The 20727-nt window shown below is 41.3% G+C and overlaps 1 protein-coding gene across 9 annotated transcripts in view; it reads right to left on the minus strand.

The window, feature by feature from the left end:
• The window catches only part of RNF216 (ring finger protein 216), a 169118-nt gene that overhangs the window by 97871 nt on the left and 50520 nt on the right, over positions 1-20727 (minus strand). For all 9 annotated transcript variants that reach the window (XR_010323705.1, XR_010323704.1, XR_010323703.1 and 6 more), the window contains exons 8-12: positions 12623-12737; positions 7054-7193; positions 6290-6340; positions 4566-4703; positions 580-728 (exon numbers count right to left, since the gene is read on the minus strand). Coding sequence is in view for 5 of the 9 variants with exons in the window: in XM_003416512.4 (XP_003416560.1) it covers positions 580-728; positions 4566-4703; positions 6290-6340; positions 7054-7193; positions 12623-12737 (593 nt within the window). In the remaining 4 variants the exon portion in view is untranslated. The remainder of the gene's footprint in view (positions 1-579; positions 729-4565; positions 4704-6289; positions 6341-7053; positions 7194-12622; positions 12738-20727) is intronic.

A 20727-nucleotide genomic window follows, 5' to 3' on the forward strand; every position in this document is an offset into this window, starting at 1 on the left:
CATCCTGGGGGCTGGCTCAGTGTAAAACACTCAATAATCACACCCTGTACCTTGCTGAGAGAAGGTCCCCTGGTGGCACAGTGGTCAAGAGCTTGGCTGCTAACCAAACGGTTGTTGGTTCAAACCCACCCCGAGCTCTGCAGGAGAAAGGCCTGGCTTTACGTGAGAGAAAGATCTGCTCCCACAGAGATTACAGCCCTGGAAACTCCATGGGGCAGTTCTACTGTCACATGGGGTCACTATGAGTTGGAATCAACTTGATGGCACCCAATAACAGCAGCCTTGGTGAGACCCCCTGGCACATGTCATTTTTCCTCCAACTCAATGGCCAATGGTTGTACCTATCAAAGATTAAGAACCTTCTAGGGAATGTTGATAAAAATTTGAGCTGCGGATTTCCCCATCAATAACACTATCCTTTTTTGTTTTTCAGCAAGAAATGCCAAGTGATCTAGAAGTCATGGCTTTGCTAAGGAATTCTCATCTCCTGGTGGAAGTGCTCAGGTGGTCTTCAGGATGGGGAGTGACACCCTGATTCAGAACAACATGACGGACGAACCCCGGACTCTGAGCACTCACCTGACGAGCTCATCAGCGTAGGCTGCGGCAACCTCTTCTTCCGCTTTCCGCTCGTAGTATTTATACAGGATGGTCTGGGGAAGCACCTTCTCCAGTTCACTGGTCGGGAAGGAGCACGTGCAGCTCCCTTCCATGCAGCTGAGCTCGGACTGCAATGAAAAAGGAAAATTCAACCAATTTTCCAGAACACAATCTCAGTGGTTACATGCATTTTCAACAGGAGGCAAATAGGTGGTTAAAAAAACAGATTGTGAGATGGCAGAGTAGAACTCTCTCTGGACCCTCTTCTCTGAAAATGATCACAATCAAAACAAGGAAATCATGAAGCAAAAACACCAGCTCCATCTCTGATACCACTAGATGGCCTTGATCAGCCCAAATCACAATACGTGAAGAATGTGAGACAGATGGAGGGAGGTCACAGTTCAGTGTCTACTTTTAGTAAATGCTCCCAGAGGGCTTAAAAAGAACCTGCCTGGATTCTGCTGTTCTTGGGTGGAATGTTCTATCATTGTCAACCAGATCCTGTTGGTTGATGGGTGTTAAGTTTTCTTCTATATCCCTGATGATATCTACTAGTACTACCCATTTTTGAAAGAGGGGTGTTGAAGTCTCCAACTATAATTGCAGATTTGTCTATGCCTCCTTTCAATTCTATCAGTTCTTGCTTCATGTGTTCTGCAGCTCTGCTGTTTGGTGTACAGAAATTTAGGATTGCTACGTATTCTTGGGAAACCCTGGGGGCACAGTGGTGAAGTGCTAACCAAAAGGCTGGCAGTTTGAATCCACCAGGCGCTCCCTGGAAAGTCTATGGGGCAGTTCTACTCTGTCCCATAGGGTCGCTGTAAGTTGGAATCAACTCGATGGCAATTGGTTTATCTATTCTTGGTGGATTAATCTTTTTATTACTATATAACATCCCCCTTTATCTCTGGTAATTTTCTTTACTCTGAAAGTTTTTGTTTCTGGTTTTAATCCATTGTGCCAATCTGTCCTTTATTATTAATTACATATGAACACGTGAGGTCTTTAGTCTACCATCTTATGGCTGTTTGTTCCCTGTTTCCAGGAAGAATAACTTACTATATTAACCTATATTTCCTACTTTCTGTTCTCCTACCTTCATTCCCGATATTACTAGGAACATGTTACTTTCCTTTTTTTTTAAATCATTTCCTTCGTGTCTTGAAGAAGTTTCTTTTACCTATTTTTCTTTAGTGAAGAACGGCTAGTGACAAATTCTCTTCATTTTCCTTCCTCTGAGAATGTCTTGATTTCACCATCATTCCTGAATGATAATTTGCCTGGGTATGTAATTATGGGTCCAACTTTGTTGTTCCTCTATACGTAATGTGTTGTATCTCTAGCTGCTACAAGAGTCTTTGTCTTTAGTGTGCAAAAGTTGGATTAAGATGTGTCTGAGTATAGATCTCTTTGGACTTATTCTGGTTGGGTTGCAGTCAGCCTCGTCAATCTGTAGGTTTATGTCTTTTGCCAAATTTGTGAAATTTCAGTCATTATTTCTTCAACGGAGTCCCTGGGTGGTGCCAACAGTTAACATGCTTGGCTATTAACCAACAGGTTGGAAGCCTCAATCTATCCAGAGGTGCCCTTGAAGAAAGGCCTGGTGATCTATTTCTAAAAGATCGCAGCCATTGAAAACCTTACAGGGCACAGGTCTACTCTGACATACATTGAGTCGGCATAAATCAGAGTTGACTCGACAGTAACTCATTTACAGAGTCCTTAGATGCTGCAAATAGTTAATGTTCTGTTGCTAACCGTAGGTTGGAAGTTCAGCGCTACCCAGAGATAATTTGGGAGAAAGGCCTGACAATCAACTTCCGAGAAATCAGCTATTAAAAACGCCAGAGAACAGTTCTACTCTAACACATGTGGGGTTGCCATGAGGTGGAGTCGACTCAAAGGCAACTATTTTCTCTTCTTCCATTTATTCAAAAGTTTTTTTAGCCCCACTTTCTCTCTGCTTTCCTTCTGGGACTCTTATGACACAAACATTAGATCTTCTGTTGTTGTGCCACAGGCCCCTGAGGCTCCGTTGATTAATTTTCATTCCATTCACCGAATTCTTTTTTTTTCCTCTGCCATCTCCATTCTTCTATTGAGCCCACCGAATGAGTTTTCATTTAGGTTACTGTATTTTTCAGTTCTAAAATTTCCATTTGGTTCTTCTTTAAATCTTAGCTGAGACTTTCTATTTTTTCCATTTGTTTAAAGCTAGTTCGTAAATTGCTTTTTAAACCGGCTTATTTTTTTGTTGTTGTTTTTTGTTTTTATCATAAAAATGCCTCAAAGTCCTTGTCATGATCTCTTTTCTCATTCAAGTTGAGATTTTCCTGGTTGTTAATATGATGAGTGGTTTTCACTTGTGTGGTGGACGTTTTAGGTATTATGAGACCCTGAATCTTATTTAAAATCTTCTGTTTCATCAGGCCTCCAGTGAAAAGGTTCTGGTGAGGGAAGGAGGGTACTGACCCTCTACCACTGATGGGGCGGCGGCGGGGGGCGGGGTGGTGGTGGTGGTGGTGGTGGTGGTGGTGATGGTGGTGGTGGTGGTCATAAAAAATTCCAGGCTTTCCACTTGGCCTTCACTGTAATCCTGGAGTGGTGCTGGTGGATGTCCAGACTCCCCTTTGGTCTCTGCTAAACATCATGAGGAAGGGGAAGAATGCCTAATTCCTTCTGGGTGGAGATTTTAAGTCCAGGTTCTTCAGGTGGTCTCCACTGACACCATGGCAGTGGAGGGAAGACGGGGGTAGGGAGGGGTACCTCTACCGCTGGATAGTGGTGTTTGAGGTTTTCTCATGGTTACATTCACATTTGGCATTTCAGGCAAGAATGCCATAAAGGTTATACTGTGCCCTTCCCAGGACACCACACCAGGGAGGACAAGATAGAGATGTGTCTTATCACTGGTGATCTTAAAAAGACCACGGTCTTAACTACTGCCATTAGTTTTCTATTGCTCCTACAACCAATTACCACAGACTTAGTGGCGTAAAACAATACAAATTTATTAATTTACAGTTCTGTAAACTAGAAATCCAACCCAGGCCTCACTGGCTTAAAATCAATGTGTTGGCAGGGCTACATTCCTTTTGGAAGATCTAGGGGAGAATGTACTTCCTTGTCCTTGCCAGCTTCTAGAGGCTGCCTGCATTCCTTGGTTCATGGCTCTCTTCCTCCATCATCACAGCCAGCTCTCCTTCTTAGGTCACGTCACTGTCATCTTCTTTTCTGTCTCCCTCTTCCACCTTTCAAGACCCACTGATTTCTTGGGCCCGCCTGGATAATCTCCCTATTTGACTGGCGACCTTAGTTCACCTTTGTCACGTTCACAGGTTCTAAGGATCAGGACGTAGACATGATTGTGAGACCTTTATTCTGCCTACCACAATCACTATCTAATAACTGTTCATCAGTTATCAACTAAACTAAAATTGACTTTATAATAATTGATATTATATGAGGTGAATATTGGTTGGGTTTTGGTAAAAAGCAAGTTTGGTTTTTAAGTGTTCATTAAGACAAAACAAAACCAAACTCCTTTCTACACTGTGTAATGCTGGTGACTTCGGTGTTATATAAAGCCACTCATTTTTATTCAACTATAAGATCCGTAAAAACATTTGTAAAAACATATCATTGCTCTCTGATACACTCAAATAGGCTGCAAAGTTTTCTTTTTCAGTTCATCCTTCACTGTGATTACGAACAGTAAGGTAAGTGAAGCGTGCTTCTCTACATGAGGGCATGGAAGCACACCGTTCTCTGAGAAGAAATCTGCTGCACTCATGATCACACAAATCAGGGCAAGTCTAAGAAGACATATACTTAGTGTACCTTAACAGAGCTCACTTCAGCCCAAAAAAGGCACTTTCGAGACATTTAAACTTGTATATAAACCTGGTGTCTACAGACTCTGTGAATATTTCCTATGTAAGGAGATATTACACACTTCTTACCTTTCCAGACCCAAAGACTGCCTCTTGAGCGTATCTGATGAGACACTCTTTGCAGAACAAGTGAGCGTCTGCACACTGCGTCAGCTCCTCAAATGGAAACTCCCCATAGCAGCAGCGGCACTCGATCAGTTGACCATCCTGCAGGCCATCAGAAATACAAATAAAATGAGGTAGGGGGCAGTTCAAGTAGGGGGCAGTTCAGGTAGGGGGCAGTCTTGTCTCTACCCCTCCCAAAGGCATCCTAAGGTAAAAAGCACCTCCAGAAGCCATAAAACAAGGAAGAGCTGTTTTGTGCTGTATTATCTAGCTCAAGATGCTAGTACAACATAGCTAGCTAGCACTAACCCATAGCTAAAGACAGCAAGATTTTCATACTTCCCATATTCTTTGGAGAACTATTTTTTGGATATTAATAATAGAGTTTTATATGCCTATTTAGGAGTGCTGGTGGCCTAACAGTTAAGCGCTTGGCTGCTAACCAAAAAGGCTGGCACTTTGAACCCACCCAGCAGTTCTGTGAGAGAAAGACCCGATGCTCCACTCTCGTAAAGATCACAGCCTACGAACCCCATAGGGCAGTCCTACTCTGTCACAGAGGGCCATATATGAGTTGAGATCAGCTAGACGGCACCTAACAACAACCTAAGTCCGTTTAAAATTACATGCTATATACCTAACATAATACATTAAGAAATACGTCTTTTTGCTCCAAGCTTATAATCATGAAATAATGTTCTTCAAACCACCCTCCTGCACCTTTGACATCTGTGTTTTTGAGTCATCACCGTCTGGCTGATCCCATTTGCTTTCCTTATGTCTAGAACTTTTTGTTTTATTTGGAGTAATTCTTCATATAAAGTTACCATATTCATGAATTGCAAGGTGCCAGCAGTACTATCATACCTGTAATTAGATGCTAGATATGACTGTAAAGTCAGGAACCAAGAGGTACAAGAGATGTTACCCAAAAAATTTTTCCAAGTTGAATTTTTCTCTCCTAGTTGTAAGACAGGAACACGAGGGGGTCAAGCACAGCAGGTCAAACCTCTGAGAGTAACGTACAGTTTATCTTAAGGGACTACTGATAGTTGATAGTTGCTAACAGAAGCAGCAGCCTCAAGCAGCCTGAGAACCAGGAAATTTACTCTTTTTATATTAACTGCAATGATCAATCCAGTCACTAACCTATTCTTAACCACATTAGAAAATGCTGCTACGTAAGGATGTAAAAAACATACAAAAAAGTCATCTGGCCTCGAGGTTGGACACAGCTCTCAGTTTAACTGTACAAGTGATACCTGAGCTCCAAATTTTCTTCTAAAAGTCTCCCTAATGGATTCTAGAAAATGCTCTTTAACAGGAACACCTCTATCGTTACCTCACCTTCAATTCTGGTGTCAATTAAGAGGGACCATACCGGTTCAGGAGCCCTGGTGTCACAGTGGTTAAGAGCTATGGCTGCCAATCAAAAGGTCTGTAGTTCAAATCCACCAGCCGCTCCTTGGAAACCCTATGGGGTAGTTCTACTCTGTCCTATACGGCCACTATAAGTCAGAAACAACTCGACAGCAACAGGTTTGGTTTTCGTACTGGTTCATGTATCAGCAGATCAAAAGGTGGTTATACATGAACATATCTGCCATCAAAATGCTGAAAAATCTGATGAGAGGGAACAGCCCAAGAAAATACCCAGAATCAATGAAGTAGGTGAGATTTCAAACTACCTTTTGATATTGTTCTTCATTCATCTGCAAGGCAAGCAAAAAGTCTTCATGCTGAGAAACAAACAAAAAAAGAGTTTCTTGTAATAAAGACACACATTTAATAAAGATGCCACATACCATGTAGTACTTATTTCCATGAACATAAAAGAACTTTATTATTAATAATCATTTCCTCAGGGGTGTAGTTTAGTAGTTTAAAAAGCTACCCGAGAATAAATTTAAAATGGATCAGAGAACTAAATGGAAAAATGAAATCATCAAGTATTACAAAACATGGTGAAATTTTTCTTAACTCTGACTCAAAGTGCAGAAGCACTAAGGGAAGAGACTGATACAAAACACTTCTGAATAGCGAAGAATACCATAAGCAAACAAAAAAGCCAAATGTCAAACTGGAAAAAAAATACTTGTAACTGATACCACGAAAGGATAATACTGCTAACAGATAAAGGGCTGCTAAAACTTAAGAGAAAGATCAACAAGCTGACAGAAAAAGTGGTAGAAGATACAGAGTTCACACAGAAGAGGGAAAATGACTTTTAAAAGTATAACGTGCTTAATCTCACTCCTAATAGGACAAAAGCAAATTAAAAATACAGTCAGATTAGGATATCATTCCATACCTACCAGAAAGGGCAAAAAAACGAACTTTGACAACATGCTTTGTTGAAGCTGTGGGAAACAGACACTCTGACATTCTAGTGAGAATACAAAATAATACAACCCCCAGAAACACGCTCGACATCAGAGCACATCTTCCTTACCTCTGCCATCTCTTTGATTTTCTGCTCATAGAATTCCTGCTCTTGTTGCACGGCTGGAAGAAGGGCACGTCGGTCATATGATCTACAATGTCGCCGTTTATTTTCCAGAAAGAACATCCTTTTTTCTATTTTTCTATCACCTAGAAGATATAAGACAATCCAAAATCATTCAGACAACTGTTGCCAGGAATCTAGGCCAGCCTCTCAGTCTTCTGCGCTCTGGGCCCTCCACTGACCGCATTACTCTCCTATAGCACTGACCCTTTGAGAGATCCAGGCTCCTTATCATTCCCTGAACCTACCAGGCACGTTCTGACCTTCAGGTTTCCTCTCCCCTTGCTATGCTCCAGTTGGAGTCTCTCCACTGATCTGTCAATTCTGAATAGTGCGAGTATACCCCAACTCATTTTCCAGTCTACTATTGACGGATATTTGGGTTTAGTTCTGGGTATTATGAATAAGGCTGCTTGTAGCTGTCTACTGGTGAACAAAGGTCCACACTTCAGTTGGGAACGTATGAAGGAATGGAACTGCTTGATGATCTGCGGTGTAAGAAAACAGTGCCAGTCTTCCAAAGTGGTTGTACCAATTTACATGTCCCTCCACCAAGAGTGTAGGTGAGTTCTAGTTATTCCACATTCTCAACAAAACTCGGTACCATCAGTTTTTAGTGCCATTCTGGTAGGTGCAAATGTGTTTGTTGTATGTACGTGTTTCACCTTCCTATTTTGATGTTTTTGAATATACAGAACAGCTGAAAGAGTAGAACCTAGATTCACAACAATAAATAACATTTAGAATAACATAGCAGGCTTTGTAATTGATCTGTTCAGGTTTTCTACTTTTTCTGTTGATTTGGTAACATATTTTTCTAGAACCTGCCTATTCCATCTAGAGTTTCAATTTATTCACAAAAATCTATTTTTGGTAAACTCTTGATTTTTAACAATTTTTTCCCTTGCTCATCCTCGTTTTTTAAAAAAGTTTTATTCAGAAAACCAGTTTTTGGTTCCCCAAGTGTGGTGCAGTGCAGTGTTTAGGAGAGCAGGCTCTGAAGTCAGACTGCCAGGGCTGGAATCCCTCCCTGCTCAGTTACTTACTGTGTAATCTCTGCAAGTTCCATAACCTTTCTGTGCTTCAGTTTTCTTATCTGTAAAATGATGGCTAATAGCACATACACCCCCAAGGGCTATGTGAAGTGTAAATGAACTAATTGACATAAGGCACTCAGAACAGTGCCTGGTGCATACGAAGTGCTCCCTCAATAGATGTGAATATCATTATTTCTGCTTAAGTTTTTTAAAAGTAATTTTTGCTCTATGATTTTCTCCTACTTTGTCTTTATTCAGTTCTTTTCCTAGCTTCTCCCACTAAATTCATAACCTTTATTTTCACTTCTATTTTTTAAACAGATGAAATTTAAGCTACCAATTTTCCTCTCTTTCTTTGCCTACATCTCATGAGTTTTAACGTATTTTTTAATTAAGTTTCTTATTCTGAGGTAGCTGTAGATTCACATGCAGCTGAAAGGTTCTTGTGTGAACACAAGTTTTCAGTTCCCTGGAGTAAACGCCCAGCAGTGCAACTGAACGGGAGCTGCAGGTTTAGTTTTAAGAAAATACCAAACTGTTTCCCTGGTGGTGGCGTCATCTTACTTTCCCACCAACAATGTACGAGTGATCCAGCTTCTCTGTATCCTCACCAGCAACTGGTGGTGTCAATTTTTATTTCTGCCACTCTGAAAGGTGTGTAGTGACACCACGAATGTCCACAACAGCTTCATCTGTAATAGCCCAAAACTGGAAACAACCAGACGTCTTCCAATGGCTGAATGGGTAAATAAATTGTGTGGCACACCTCTGTACCATAAAATGCTGCTGTTGCTGGGTGCCACTGAGTCAATTTTTGACTCACGATCACCCCTTGTGACAGGGTAGAACTGCTCCATAGAGTTTTCTAGGCTATAATCTTTATAGGAGCAGATCTCAGGTCTTTCTCCCACAGAGCCACTGGGGGGGTTCAAGCTGCCAACCTTTCAGTTAGCAGTTCAGTGCTTAACTGTTATGTCACCAGGGCTCCTTATGCCATGAAATGTTCCTCAGCAATAAAAAGCAACAAACTACTGACAAATACAATGATATGGATGAATTTCCAGAAAATAATGCTGAGTGAAAAAGTGAACCCCAAATGGTTATGTACTGTATGATTCCATTTATATCACACGTTTGAAATGCAAAATTATACAAACGGGGAACAGATTAGTGGTTGCCAGCAGTTGCAGACAGCGTGGGGACTGGAGGGAAGTAGCAACATGAGGGATCCTTGTGGTGATGGAAATGTTCTATATCTTGACTGTATCAATGTCAATGTGCTGGTAATGATATTGTACTGTAGGTTTCTAAGATGTTCCACTGGGGCAAAATAGTTAAAGGGTGCACAGGGTCTCTCTGTACTCCTTTCTGCAACTGCACAGGAATCCACAATTACCCCAAAATAAAGTCACAGACTGTATCATTCCATCTAAGTAAAATGTCCAGAACAGGCAGATCTAGAGAGACAGAAATTCATTAGTGATTGCCTAGGGCTGAGCGAGTTAGGAGAAATGGCAAATGACTGTTACTGGGCACAGGGTTTCTTTCTGGGTGATGAAGATACTCTAAAACATTGTGACAATGGTTGTACAACTGTTTAATTTCTTCATTCTGGTGTGTATGCCTTTTATTTCCTTTTCTTGCTTTATTGTGTTGGCTGCAACTGCCAGTACTACGTTCAACAGCAGTGAATAGAGGACATCCTTGCCGTGTTCCTGCTCTTAAAAGGAAGGCATTCAGACTTGTATCGATGAGTGCAACCTTAGCTAAAGGTATTGCATAAATGTTTTCAAGTTGAGGAAACCTCTCCCTCTATTCTGAGCTTTCTGAGGTTTTTTATCATGAACGGGTGTTGAATTTTATCAAATGCCTTTTTTCATCAATTGATACGATCATGTGAATTTTCTTCTTTATATTAGATCCGGGCAACAAACCCTTGGTCATGGTGTATAATTCTTTTATATATTGTTGAATTCTATTCCCTAGTATTTTGTTAAGGATTTCTGCATCTACGTTTACGAGGGATATTGGTCTGTAGCTTTCTTTTTTGGGCTGTTTTTATCTAGTCCTGGAAATACTGGCTTCCTTAAATTAACTGAGAAGTGTTCCCTCCTCTTCTATTTTCCAGAAAAGGCCGTAGAATTGGTGTTAATTGTTCTTTAAATGTTTGGCAGAATTCTCTAGTGAAACCTAGTAGGGCTGGAGACTTCTTTATTGAGAGATTTAAAATTACGAATTCAATTTCCTTAATGACTCTAAGGCTATTCAAATTATTTATTCCTTACGCAGTTTTTGAAGTGGGTGTGTTTTGAAGAATTGGTCCATTCGTCTAAGCTGTCAAGTCTGTGTGTAGAGCTGCTCACAATAATTCCTTATTACTACTCTTTTGATGTCCGTAAGGTCTATAGTGATAGCCTGCTTCATTCTTGATATTGGTAGTTTCTGTCCTTTTTTTTCCCCCCCGTCAGCCCTGATAAAGGTGATGTAATACACTTCAGTTTACATTAAGAGGATTGTGTAATTATCAACACACAGGACCATACAAGGGACTATGGAGGAACGCCCTGTTTCCCTCTTGTAGTCAAGCAATGTACAACTCAAACAGCAGTGTTTGGATGAAAAAGAAACTGAAAAGGTAAAAAATAGGATTCCTGGAACAGCTGAAGGATTCTTAGCCTATGTGCTACCTAGAAAGGCTCTGTGCACCTCTAAGTCACAAATATTAAACTATTTAAGTAAAGGAAGTGTATTTCCTATTTCTCACTTCCAGTGTCCTTAAAGATGATCTACTAAGTGTAAGATAAGAATCTGAATCTAAAATTAAAGAGTTATACCTGAAATAATGGGCTAAAACTAATAAGATGATGTTTACAGGGAAAAACGTCAGATGTAGCAAAACTGAGAGAGAAAGAGAGAGGTATGTGACTTACAACCACTGTGAGTGAAAAGACCAAGCCTTACTGTGAGCCAACAGTGGGACATGTTTTGATTTTAAAAAGCTAAACCCTGGTGATGTAGTGGTTAAGTGCTTTGGCTGCTAACCAAGAGGTTGGTAGTTCAAATCCACCAGGTGCTCCTTGGAAACTCTATAGGGCAGTTCTACTCTGTCCTATAGGGTTGCTATGAGTCAGAATCGGCTCGACGGCAGTGGGTTTGGTTTGGTTTTTAAGGCCTTCTTAGTCTGTATGCATCGGAGTCCAGATGCTAAATCCCACTGGTGTCTCTACAGAACAGACCGCACTTGGAGCACTATGTCCAGGCCTGTGTACACCTAAACTTTCCAGATACTGACAAGTAAAGAAGACACAGAGAAGGACAATCAAGAAGGTGGAGAGGGAACAGATAAGACTCTGAGTCACTTCAGAGGAATGAATCAAAAGCATGGCAGGAAATTTCAGGAAAGTACATTTTGACTTGATATAAAGGAAGAACTTTCTAAAAGACACAGTTAACCAACAAGAATAGACTGCCTTGCAAAGCAGCACTTTCCTTTCTCCACCGCTCAAAGTCAGAAGCAAAGAACCCATGACTATATATATCAGGATTCTTGGTCTAAGTTGTGGATCCATTCATAGCTGAATGAAAAACTGCCTACGCACTGCCCTTATTTTTCTCATTTTGCTATAGACCAGTAAAGCAATAGTGTTAGAACAGCTGTTCTCCACAGCCAGCTTCAGGGACCTGTAGGATCGCAGCCTAGATGCTATTAGATCCTGAAGAACTCCTACATCCAAATCCTGCCCAACTCTGTAGTCACCTTATGGACTTTCTGTTTAGTCACACATGACATCAAATTATATAACCAAGTACAGATGGAAGAGAAAGACAAACAGGAGAAAAAGAAAGGGAGAAGATACGCATATCTATAAAGTTACAGCAAACTCTTTTCTTGAACACAAGCAACTCAGATGGAATTTTTTTGTAAAATCCAACCATTTTACCTCTGGAAAGGGCTTTCAGCAGTTATCAGTGAGAACAGAATTTTTAAATAAACGTGGCTACTGAAGAGCTGTCTGTTTTTTCTGTGCAGGAGCCCACTCTGTAGTGAAACATCTCAAAGCCTTCTCTCTCAGGTGGTTAAGTGATCCTCTGCGAGAAGCAATCAGCCACTAGTCCGGAAGGATTTTACTAGTGATAAAACTAATTCTTATCCAACCTTCAAGACCAGTTTTTTTCCCCCTAAGCTTGAGCGCTGCCCCGAACACTTTCCTACACACGAATTCTCTGGCACTGTACAAAATGTTTCTGTCATAGTGTACTCTAAACAGGAAGAAGAGAGTGGCAACTGTAGCCACTTTCTGAAGGTTGTGATGTGCAGTCCAAACAGTTCCTGTCAGAACTACTCCCCTGAACAAGCTCGCCAGGGCATTCCGTAAACACCCTATCACTCAGCCTCATCTACCGACTGTGCAGGACAGGGCTTAGGTTTTACGTCACAGCTTCAGACAGTGTCAGGAACACTCACGGTTTGCCATTACCTTGTTCAAATTTGAAATCTATGTAAGAATATTGATTCATTTCTTTTCTCTTTTTTCTTTTTCCACTGGTTTCTGGCGATAGCTCCTGCCACTTTTTAATGGCATCAGAAAAGGCCTAAAAATTGAGAAAGGGAAAGGTTACCACCGCGAATAGAAAACAAGAACAAGTGAAACCCAGGCAATCCCCAAATCTCATCTCAACTCCTAGTCTCAGCTATTTTTCCTGCATGTCTTCCCAGAAACAGGCAGCAGCAAAATCAACAGGTAACATGCCATAATTTTCATTCTCTTTCGTAAACTGTTACAGTGGCAGAACCAAAATGCTTACTGACAGATTAAAGGATGATAACAAGAAAATAAGAACCGTCCAAGCTGTCCTTGAATAAAAACTGCTTGCCGTCAAGCTGACTGTGACTCATGGCAACCCCGTGTGTGTCAGAGCAGAACTGTGCTCCACAGGGTTTTCAACAACTGATTTTTCAGAAATAGATCACCAGGGCTTTCTTCTGCAGTGCCTCTGGGTGAATTCAAACCTCTAACCTTTCAATTAGTACCCAGGTGTTTAACCATTTGTACCACCCAGGGACTCTGCCCTTGATTAAGTACAAGTTAAATCTGAAATGACAGTAACAAATGTCCACTGAATGACATTCTGTAGGCAGACCCGACGTGGTGCCTCTCTGGTCAGTGCTCTCTTCCATTCTCCACTGACTTCCTTTCCTCGCACTCTTCTTCACTTTCACCCACATCCTATCTTTCTACTGCACGCTGGAGTTCAAAATTCTCACAGCAGTAATCATCCCTTTTCTTCCAGACCTTTCAGCCTCTCCCTCCTTCCTAGGCCTTTCCAATCAGCATTTAAATGTACTCGAGCCTTTGCCATTGTAAGAAAAGAAAATCCTCCCTCCCTTGACTTCTTCCCACTTTTGGCTATCAGCCCCTCTCCATCTTCCTCTTTGTAGCCAGACTTACCTGAAGGGCTATCTATCTCATTTCTTCACCTCACCACCCATGAGCATTTCATTCCCCCCTCATCTAGCACCCAACCCCTCCTTCCCACTTTGCAAAGGTCTAAATCCAAGTCACATGTTTTAGTCTTCATCTTCCTCAACCTCTTAGCAGGATTTAATGATGTTGACCTCCTTCTTAGAACACTCTCCTCTTGGTTTCTATGACACCGCTGTCCTGGTTTCTCCTTCCTCTGCCTGCTCCTTTTCGGTCATCCTCCTCCACTTGATCTTTGATGTTGTATGCTGTCAGGTCGATTGTGCCTCATAGTGACCCTACAGGACGGAGTAGAACTGCCCCATAGGGTTTCCAAGGCTGTAATCTTTACAGAAGCAGACTGCCCTGGAGCAGCTGGTGGGTTCTGTCAACCTTTTAGTTAGCAGCCAAACGCTTAACCACTGTACCACCAGGGTTTCTTACTTGATCTTTACATGCTGGGAGTTCCTCAAGGCAGGAATTTTGGCCCTCTTCTCACCTGATATCCTTCCAGGTGACCTCATCCAGGCTGGTGAGGTCACCTTCCACATGCCGATGATTCTCATATCCTCTCTCCAGCTCATACTTCCCTTCTGACCTGCAAACCTTGTCCATTCAACCACCCAATGAATTGTTTTTACTTGGATGTCACACAGGCCCTACTCAGCGTGTTGGCAATTCAATGTGTCCAAAACTGAACTCATGGTCCTCTCCTTCCACACCAGCTTTTACAGTATTCCTCATCCCAGTAAACAACATCACTATCTTCCATGTTCCCTTCGCCTGACTCCTACTTATATAACACAGAGGCTTAGGATTAAACATCACTTGCTCAGAAAGGCCCTCCTGGTGCCCCTTGGTCTACTTTTCTCCTGTTATATCCTTTCAAAGCACCAGTATTTTCCTGTCAAAGTACTAAGCACAGCTTTGATTATATACTGATTTGTTTGACTCTCTGCTTAGTGTTATCTTCTCCCAGACTGTGAGCCTCTGCGGGACAGAGGCTGTTACCACAGTGCATGGTGTGTCCTCCTTAGCAACCTGCATAGAGTTTGCATTTAATACTCATTTGGTGCATGAAGGGCTGGTTACAGGAGTGTGTGTGTTTTTTAAGAATACTGCTAATAAACACATCTGGAGTCTGTTTATCCTAGAGAAGCACCTGATAAAATATACACCCGAGGTGAAAAGCTAACAAAAGAAGTTAAGTATGTTAATCACAGAGAGGAAAGGATTACCTGTTCACCTTAGATCTGCCCCCTACTCCTTCCTTTTCCCAACTCCCAGATCTGGGAATCAGAAGGGAATTTTTACATATGTGCTAAGCACTACACTTGGAACTTTCTATTCTTTATCTCATCTAACTCTCACAATAATCCTGTGAAGTAGGTATTATTTATTTTACAGTAGAGGAAAGCAAGGATTAGAAGTAATTTGCCCCATGGATTAGAAAGAAGTTCAGTAAAAGCTAGGATTTTAACTCAGACCAATCTCAGAACTAAACCTTTTTGACAACATCACACTGTCTTCACAGATAGATTCACTGGCCCAGAGCTCAATTCATCTGCTGCCTTTCCGCCTCTCCTATCAGTGTATTCCATGGCTGCAATACCTCCTCCCCTGCTTTCTGGTTTTTCCTTCTGAAATTCCCACTACCCAAGATGTCCACCCACAAACTCTTAGGCACCAATCTTAAAGTCACATTTTTGCGCTCAGCTGCAAGGCTACTGATTTCTACCAAGTTTCATCTAAAGGTAAATTCTCTAACCTCCCACCAGGGCTATTTACAAAAACCCACATAGGTAAGCATGACAGGTATTATAATTTACATTTTAAAAATTAGTTCATCGAAGGATAGCTATCATGTATCTGCAACTAATGAAACTGGGATGTGAACTGAGCTCCTGAATGGTAGTCTAGTGGTTTTTCAACTACTCCATACTGCCATTAAAATTTAGAGACTCCTGACAAGGTTACCTTTTAAATACTGTTTCTACCTACCAGGAGAAACGCCATATCACACTAACACTTCAGCACAAATTGGTACTTCTCAAACTACCTTAAAACGTTGTCTACACATTACTTTAATAGTTGTACTAACAATTAGCACTTATCTTAATACTGACTAAAGTCTAATTAAGTAGACCAGATAAAAATCAGATTATAGAATCGGAATCCCTTTTTTGGAGACCTGCTAGTCATATTCACACGTAAGGACCCCAAAGGCACCACACTATGATTATTTTCTCTTGCCTCTAAGTCTTCACGCATATTGTTCCTCTGGCAAGAGTGTCTTTCCTTCCAGTCTCTGCTCAGATGACCCTTTCTCTATTTCTTCCCTAGCACGCTCCTGCAGCTCTACCCATTCCTTTTATGACACCCACCACACTGTGTTAATCACGCTTTTTAATCTCTCCAACCAGATGGAAAGCTCTTTGTGCTCTGCTGGTCCCAGCATCCTTAGGGTCTAGTCTGATAATGATCACAAAGTAAGCACTAACAGAGCCTAGTAGGAGGAACACAGGAACAACAGATGCTCAAGGAAAAACTGTCCTTTTGCTGTTATTTGGCTTCTGTCCCTCCAGCATGCTCACATTTCATAAATTTCAAGGTAATATCTACTCAATGTAATTAATTGAGAATCAAGCATATAGCTGGGTAAGATCCTGAGGACATCTGGGCCAGTGGCCAAAGTTCCTTTAAGGGATGAAGGACTTGGAAACACTATCAATAAGCTCTTTGATGATGAGGACACAGAAACTATGGACAGAGACTCTGGAGCTTGGAGGAGAAGTAAAGTCCAGAGACGGAGTTGGATCACCTGTACAGAGACAGACATGACAGTGAAAACCATGCAGCAGATGAAATCTAGGAAGCCCAGAGTAGAGACCCTGAGAATGGTTAACAGATAGAGATGCTAAAGAAATGAGGGAGTTAAAAAAGATGGCCCACTCAACGAACATGTAAGCTCCACAAGGGAAGAGATTTTGCAGTGGTCACTGATGTTCCCAGTGTGTGGCCCAATGTTTGAATAAAAGAGGGAGGTCACCTCTGTAGCAGAATTTTCAAGAAAAATTCTGAGGGAAAATAGTTTTCAACCCAGGGAAACTATAAGACAAGTGTGAGTGTACAAACCAAGAATGAGAAAGTCAGCAGATCCAGAACCAGGAGAAAGGCAGAGGAAGTTCCCGCAATGACGCTGAGGGAGTCTCAGGATCACAGCTGTGCAGCAGGCGGAGGAATGGTCAGAACAGGCTGGAGGAGGAAGGCTCAGGAAAAAACTAACCCAGACTAACTGGTCTGCCAATATGCAAAACTGTAATGAGAACTATGACATACAGTTGTTGAGTGTGGGAGACTTAAAAACCCAAAACCAAACCCAATGCCATCAGGTCAATTCCAACTCGCAGCAACACTATAAGAAAGGGAAGAACTGTCCCATAGGGTTCCCAAGGCTGTAAATCTTTACAGATGCAGACTGCCACATCTTTCTTCCACGAAGCATCTGGTGGGTTCAAACCGCCAACCTCTGGATTAGCAGTCAACCATTTAACCACTGAGCCAGGGAGACATAGAGTCAAGGAAAAAAAAGCAAAGCAAATGAAAAACTGAGCCAAGAATTTTAACTCTAAGAAAAATAGCGAATTCTAGAAAGGAAACTATCACAGCACACTACTTGTGAACATTCCCACAGTCATAATGAAAACTCTGAAAACAGATTTAGCAAAAGCTGTGTATAACTACATCGAAAACATGAGTGTGTGCGTATGTGTCTATGCGTGTATAAGAGGTAAGACTAGAATCCTCACAGGCCATAAGAGAAAGCTACCAACAATTTATAAAACAGATGAACCAGCGACAGACTGACTTGATTTGTAAACTTTCACTTAAAGCACAACAAAAATTATTAAAAAAAAAAATCAAACAATCCAATCCAGAAATGGGCAAAGGCCTTGAAAAGACATCTCACCAAAGAGGTTATACAAATGACCAATAGGCACATGAAAAGACCCTCAACATTATTAGTCATTACGGAAATGCAAATCGAAACCACAATGAGGTATCACTTCATGCCCACTAGGATGGCTATGATTAAAAAAAAAACAGAAAGCAACAGGTGTAGCTGAGGACATGGAGAAACTGGAACCCTCATCCGTTGCTGGTTGGATTGGAAAAGGTACAGCTACTGTGGAAAACAGTCTAGTGGTTCCACAAAAAGTTAAACATAGAATTACTACACCATCCAGCAATTCTGCTTCTAGGTATATACCCAAAAGAACTGAAAGCAGGAACACAAAGAGATATGTGTAAACCAATGTTCGCTGCAGCACTGTTCACAGCAGCCAAAAGATGGAAACAGCCTAAATGTCCATCAACAGAGGAATGGCTAAACAAAATGTGGTCCATATATACAACAGAATACTACTCAGCCATGAAGAGAAATGAAATCCTCACACATGCTATGACACGGATGAAACTTGGAAACATCATGCTGAGTGAAAGAAGTCTGTCACAAAAAGACAAATATCGTATGATTCCACTTACACGTTTGGGATGATGGAAAAAGTTTTGTAAAAAGAGAATGGTGACAGTTGCACAACATTGTGACTGTAATTAATGTCACTGAATTGTACACTTAAAAACGATTAAAATGGACAATTTTATGTTATAAATATTTGATTACAATAAATTTTTACCAGAAAGAAAGAAAAAAAAAACAGATGAACCAAACATAAGCATATGTCCATAAATACGGAGGTAAATAGATAAAAGAGTAGAGAGTTGCCTCTGGAGAGTAAAAGGAAAAGGATAAAGATGTGAGAACTTAAAAAAAAATTATGAATAAGCGTTTTAGCATTACTTCTGAAACTATGCAAAAGAATTAGTTTGATAAAAAGAAACATTTCCAGTTGTGACATTTAAGGCTTTATCTTTAAGTAATTAAAAACACTTAGCACTGAAAGAGCATTTTTGTCCCTAGAGAGCTTTATAAGCAGAAAAAAATTCCAAAGGCCTTAAAATACTTACTATAGCTGCACTGGGATCTCCAAGAAGCCCATCTATAGGATGGATTCATAAAAAGAGTTGAGCTAATAAACATATTTACTACAACAACCATGAAACAACAAGAGCAACTGCTGAGGCTGCTTATATACAACCAAACGCCTCATGGAACCTGGTTTCTTGATTTGGAGATTTGGGGTCTGCCATGAGACGAGAAGAACTGGAGGGAGCTCAGCTACCATTACTGAATGTTTTGATCAGAGATTGTACAGAAGAATCCTGACCAAAAGGGGGAAAATCTGGACTACTACACAACAATAAAGAACAATGATGAATTCACAAAACATCTCACAACGTGGATGAATCTGGAGGGCATTATGGTGAGCGAGTAAGTCACTCACAAAAGGACAAATACTGTATGAGACCGCTATTATAAAAACCGAAGAAAAGGTTTACACATAGAAAAAAAACAATCTTTGATGGTTACCAGGGAGGGGAAGGGAAACCACTAACTAGACAGTAGACAAGTATTAACTTCGGTGAACGGGAAGACAGCACACGATATAGGGGAAGCCGGCAAAACGTAACCAATGCAAAGTCACAGAAGTTTCTAGACAGCATTCAAACACCTTAAGGGACCAAGTTACGGGGGCTGAAGGCTGGGGACCATGGTCTAAGGGGACAGCTAGGTCAATGGTGCAACATAGTTCATACAGAAAATGTTTCACATCCTACTTTGGCTAGTACCATTGGGGGCCTTAAAAGCTTGCAAGCACCCATCTAAGATACTACTATTGGTCTCATTCCATCTGGAGCAAAGAAGAATGAAGGAAACCAAAGACACAAGGAAAATATTAGTCCAAAGGACTAATGTACCATATGAACCACAGCCTCCACCAGCCTGAGCCCAGAACTCCTAGTGGCCACTACTAGTGGTTATCGCCACTGACCACTGTGACAAGGATCACAATAGAGGTATAGTTGTGGGACAGAGCAGGAGAAAAATGCACAACAAAATTCAAATTCACAAAAAAAGACCAGACTTAGTAGTCTGACAGAGACTGGCGGAACTCTCGAGATTGTGGCCCCCAGACACCCTGTTAACTCAGGACTGAAGCCACTCCCAAAGACCACCTTTCAGCCAAAGATTAGCAAGGCCTATGAAACAAATAATAACACATGAGGAACGTGCTTCTTAGTTCAATCAAACAGACGAGACCACTGGGAAAACACCTGCTCAAAAGCAAAACTGAGAAAGCAGGAAGGGACAGGAAAACTGGACAGATGGACACGGGAACCTGGGGTGGAAAGGGAGGGAATGCTGACACATTGTGGGGACTGCGACCAATATCACTAAATAACTCGCGTATGAATTTTTTAATGAGAAACTGAATTTGCTCTGTAAACTTCCAACTAAAGCACGCACACACACATTTAACAGTTAAAGCTTAAACCAAAAATATCCCCTTAAGTCTTCTTAAAACCAAACAATAGTTTAGTTTAACTAGTAAAGAATGTCTCCCTTGAGCATTGGCTCTTTTAAGAACTACCTAGATGGGATCAAATTGATAACAGCAACTTGAAAGATTAGATAGGAACCTTAGGGACAGTGAGTTTAATGGAGGAGGAACAACTCAGAAAAGGAGGGTAAGAATGGTTGTACAACTCGAAGAAGGTAATCAGTGTCACTGAACTGTATGCATAGAAATTGTTGAACTGGTATATGTTCTGCTGTATACATTCTCAACAATAACAACAACAACGAAAGTTGGGCTAAAAAAACATGTACAACTGCACATACACAGGGCCCTGTGATACCGTGGATGCAGCAAAGCAGTGCAGGCCTGTCTGGGTCAGTCCTCTCTAGCTCAGGGCTGCGAGCCTAAGAAGGCTGCACCACCAGAGGGCTCCTGCCGTAACTTACTTTGCTCTAAGGACAGACTGTTTCAGGCAGTACTATGCGGCAGCTAGAGAGTAACTTAAATACAAAAGCTGGAAAGCTGATCTGTAACACACAGAAGTGTGAAGGATGGGAACAGAAACCTGACTGACCTAGGCTAGGTTCTTTATTACGGAATTTGTATGTGCTGTTAGCTCATTTAGTCCTGATAGCCATT

The sequence above is a fragment of the Loxodonta africana genome, chromosome 12 (assembly GCF_030014295.1).
Source record: "Loxodonta africana isolate mLoxAfr1 chromosome 12, mLoxAfr1.hap2, whole genome shotgun sequence".
NCBI lineage: Eukaryota > Metazoa > Chordata > Mammalia > Proboscidea > Elephantidae > Loxodonta > Loxodonta africana.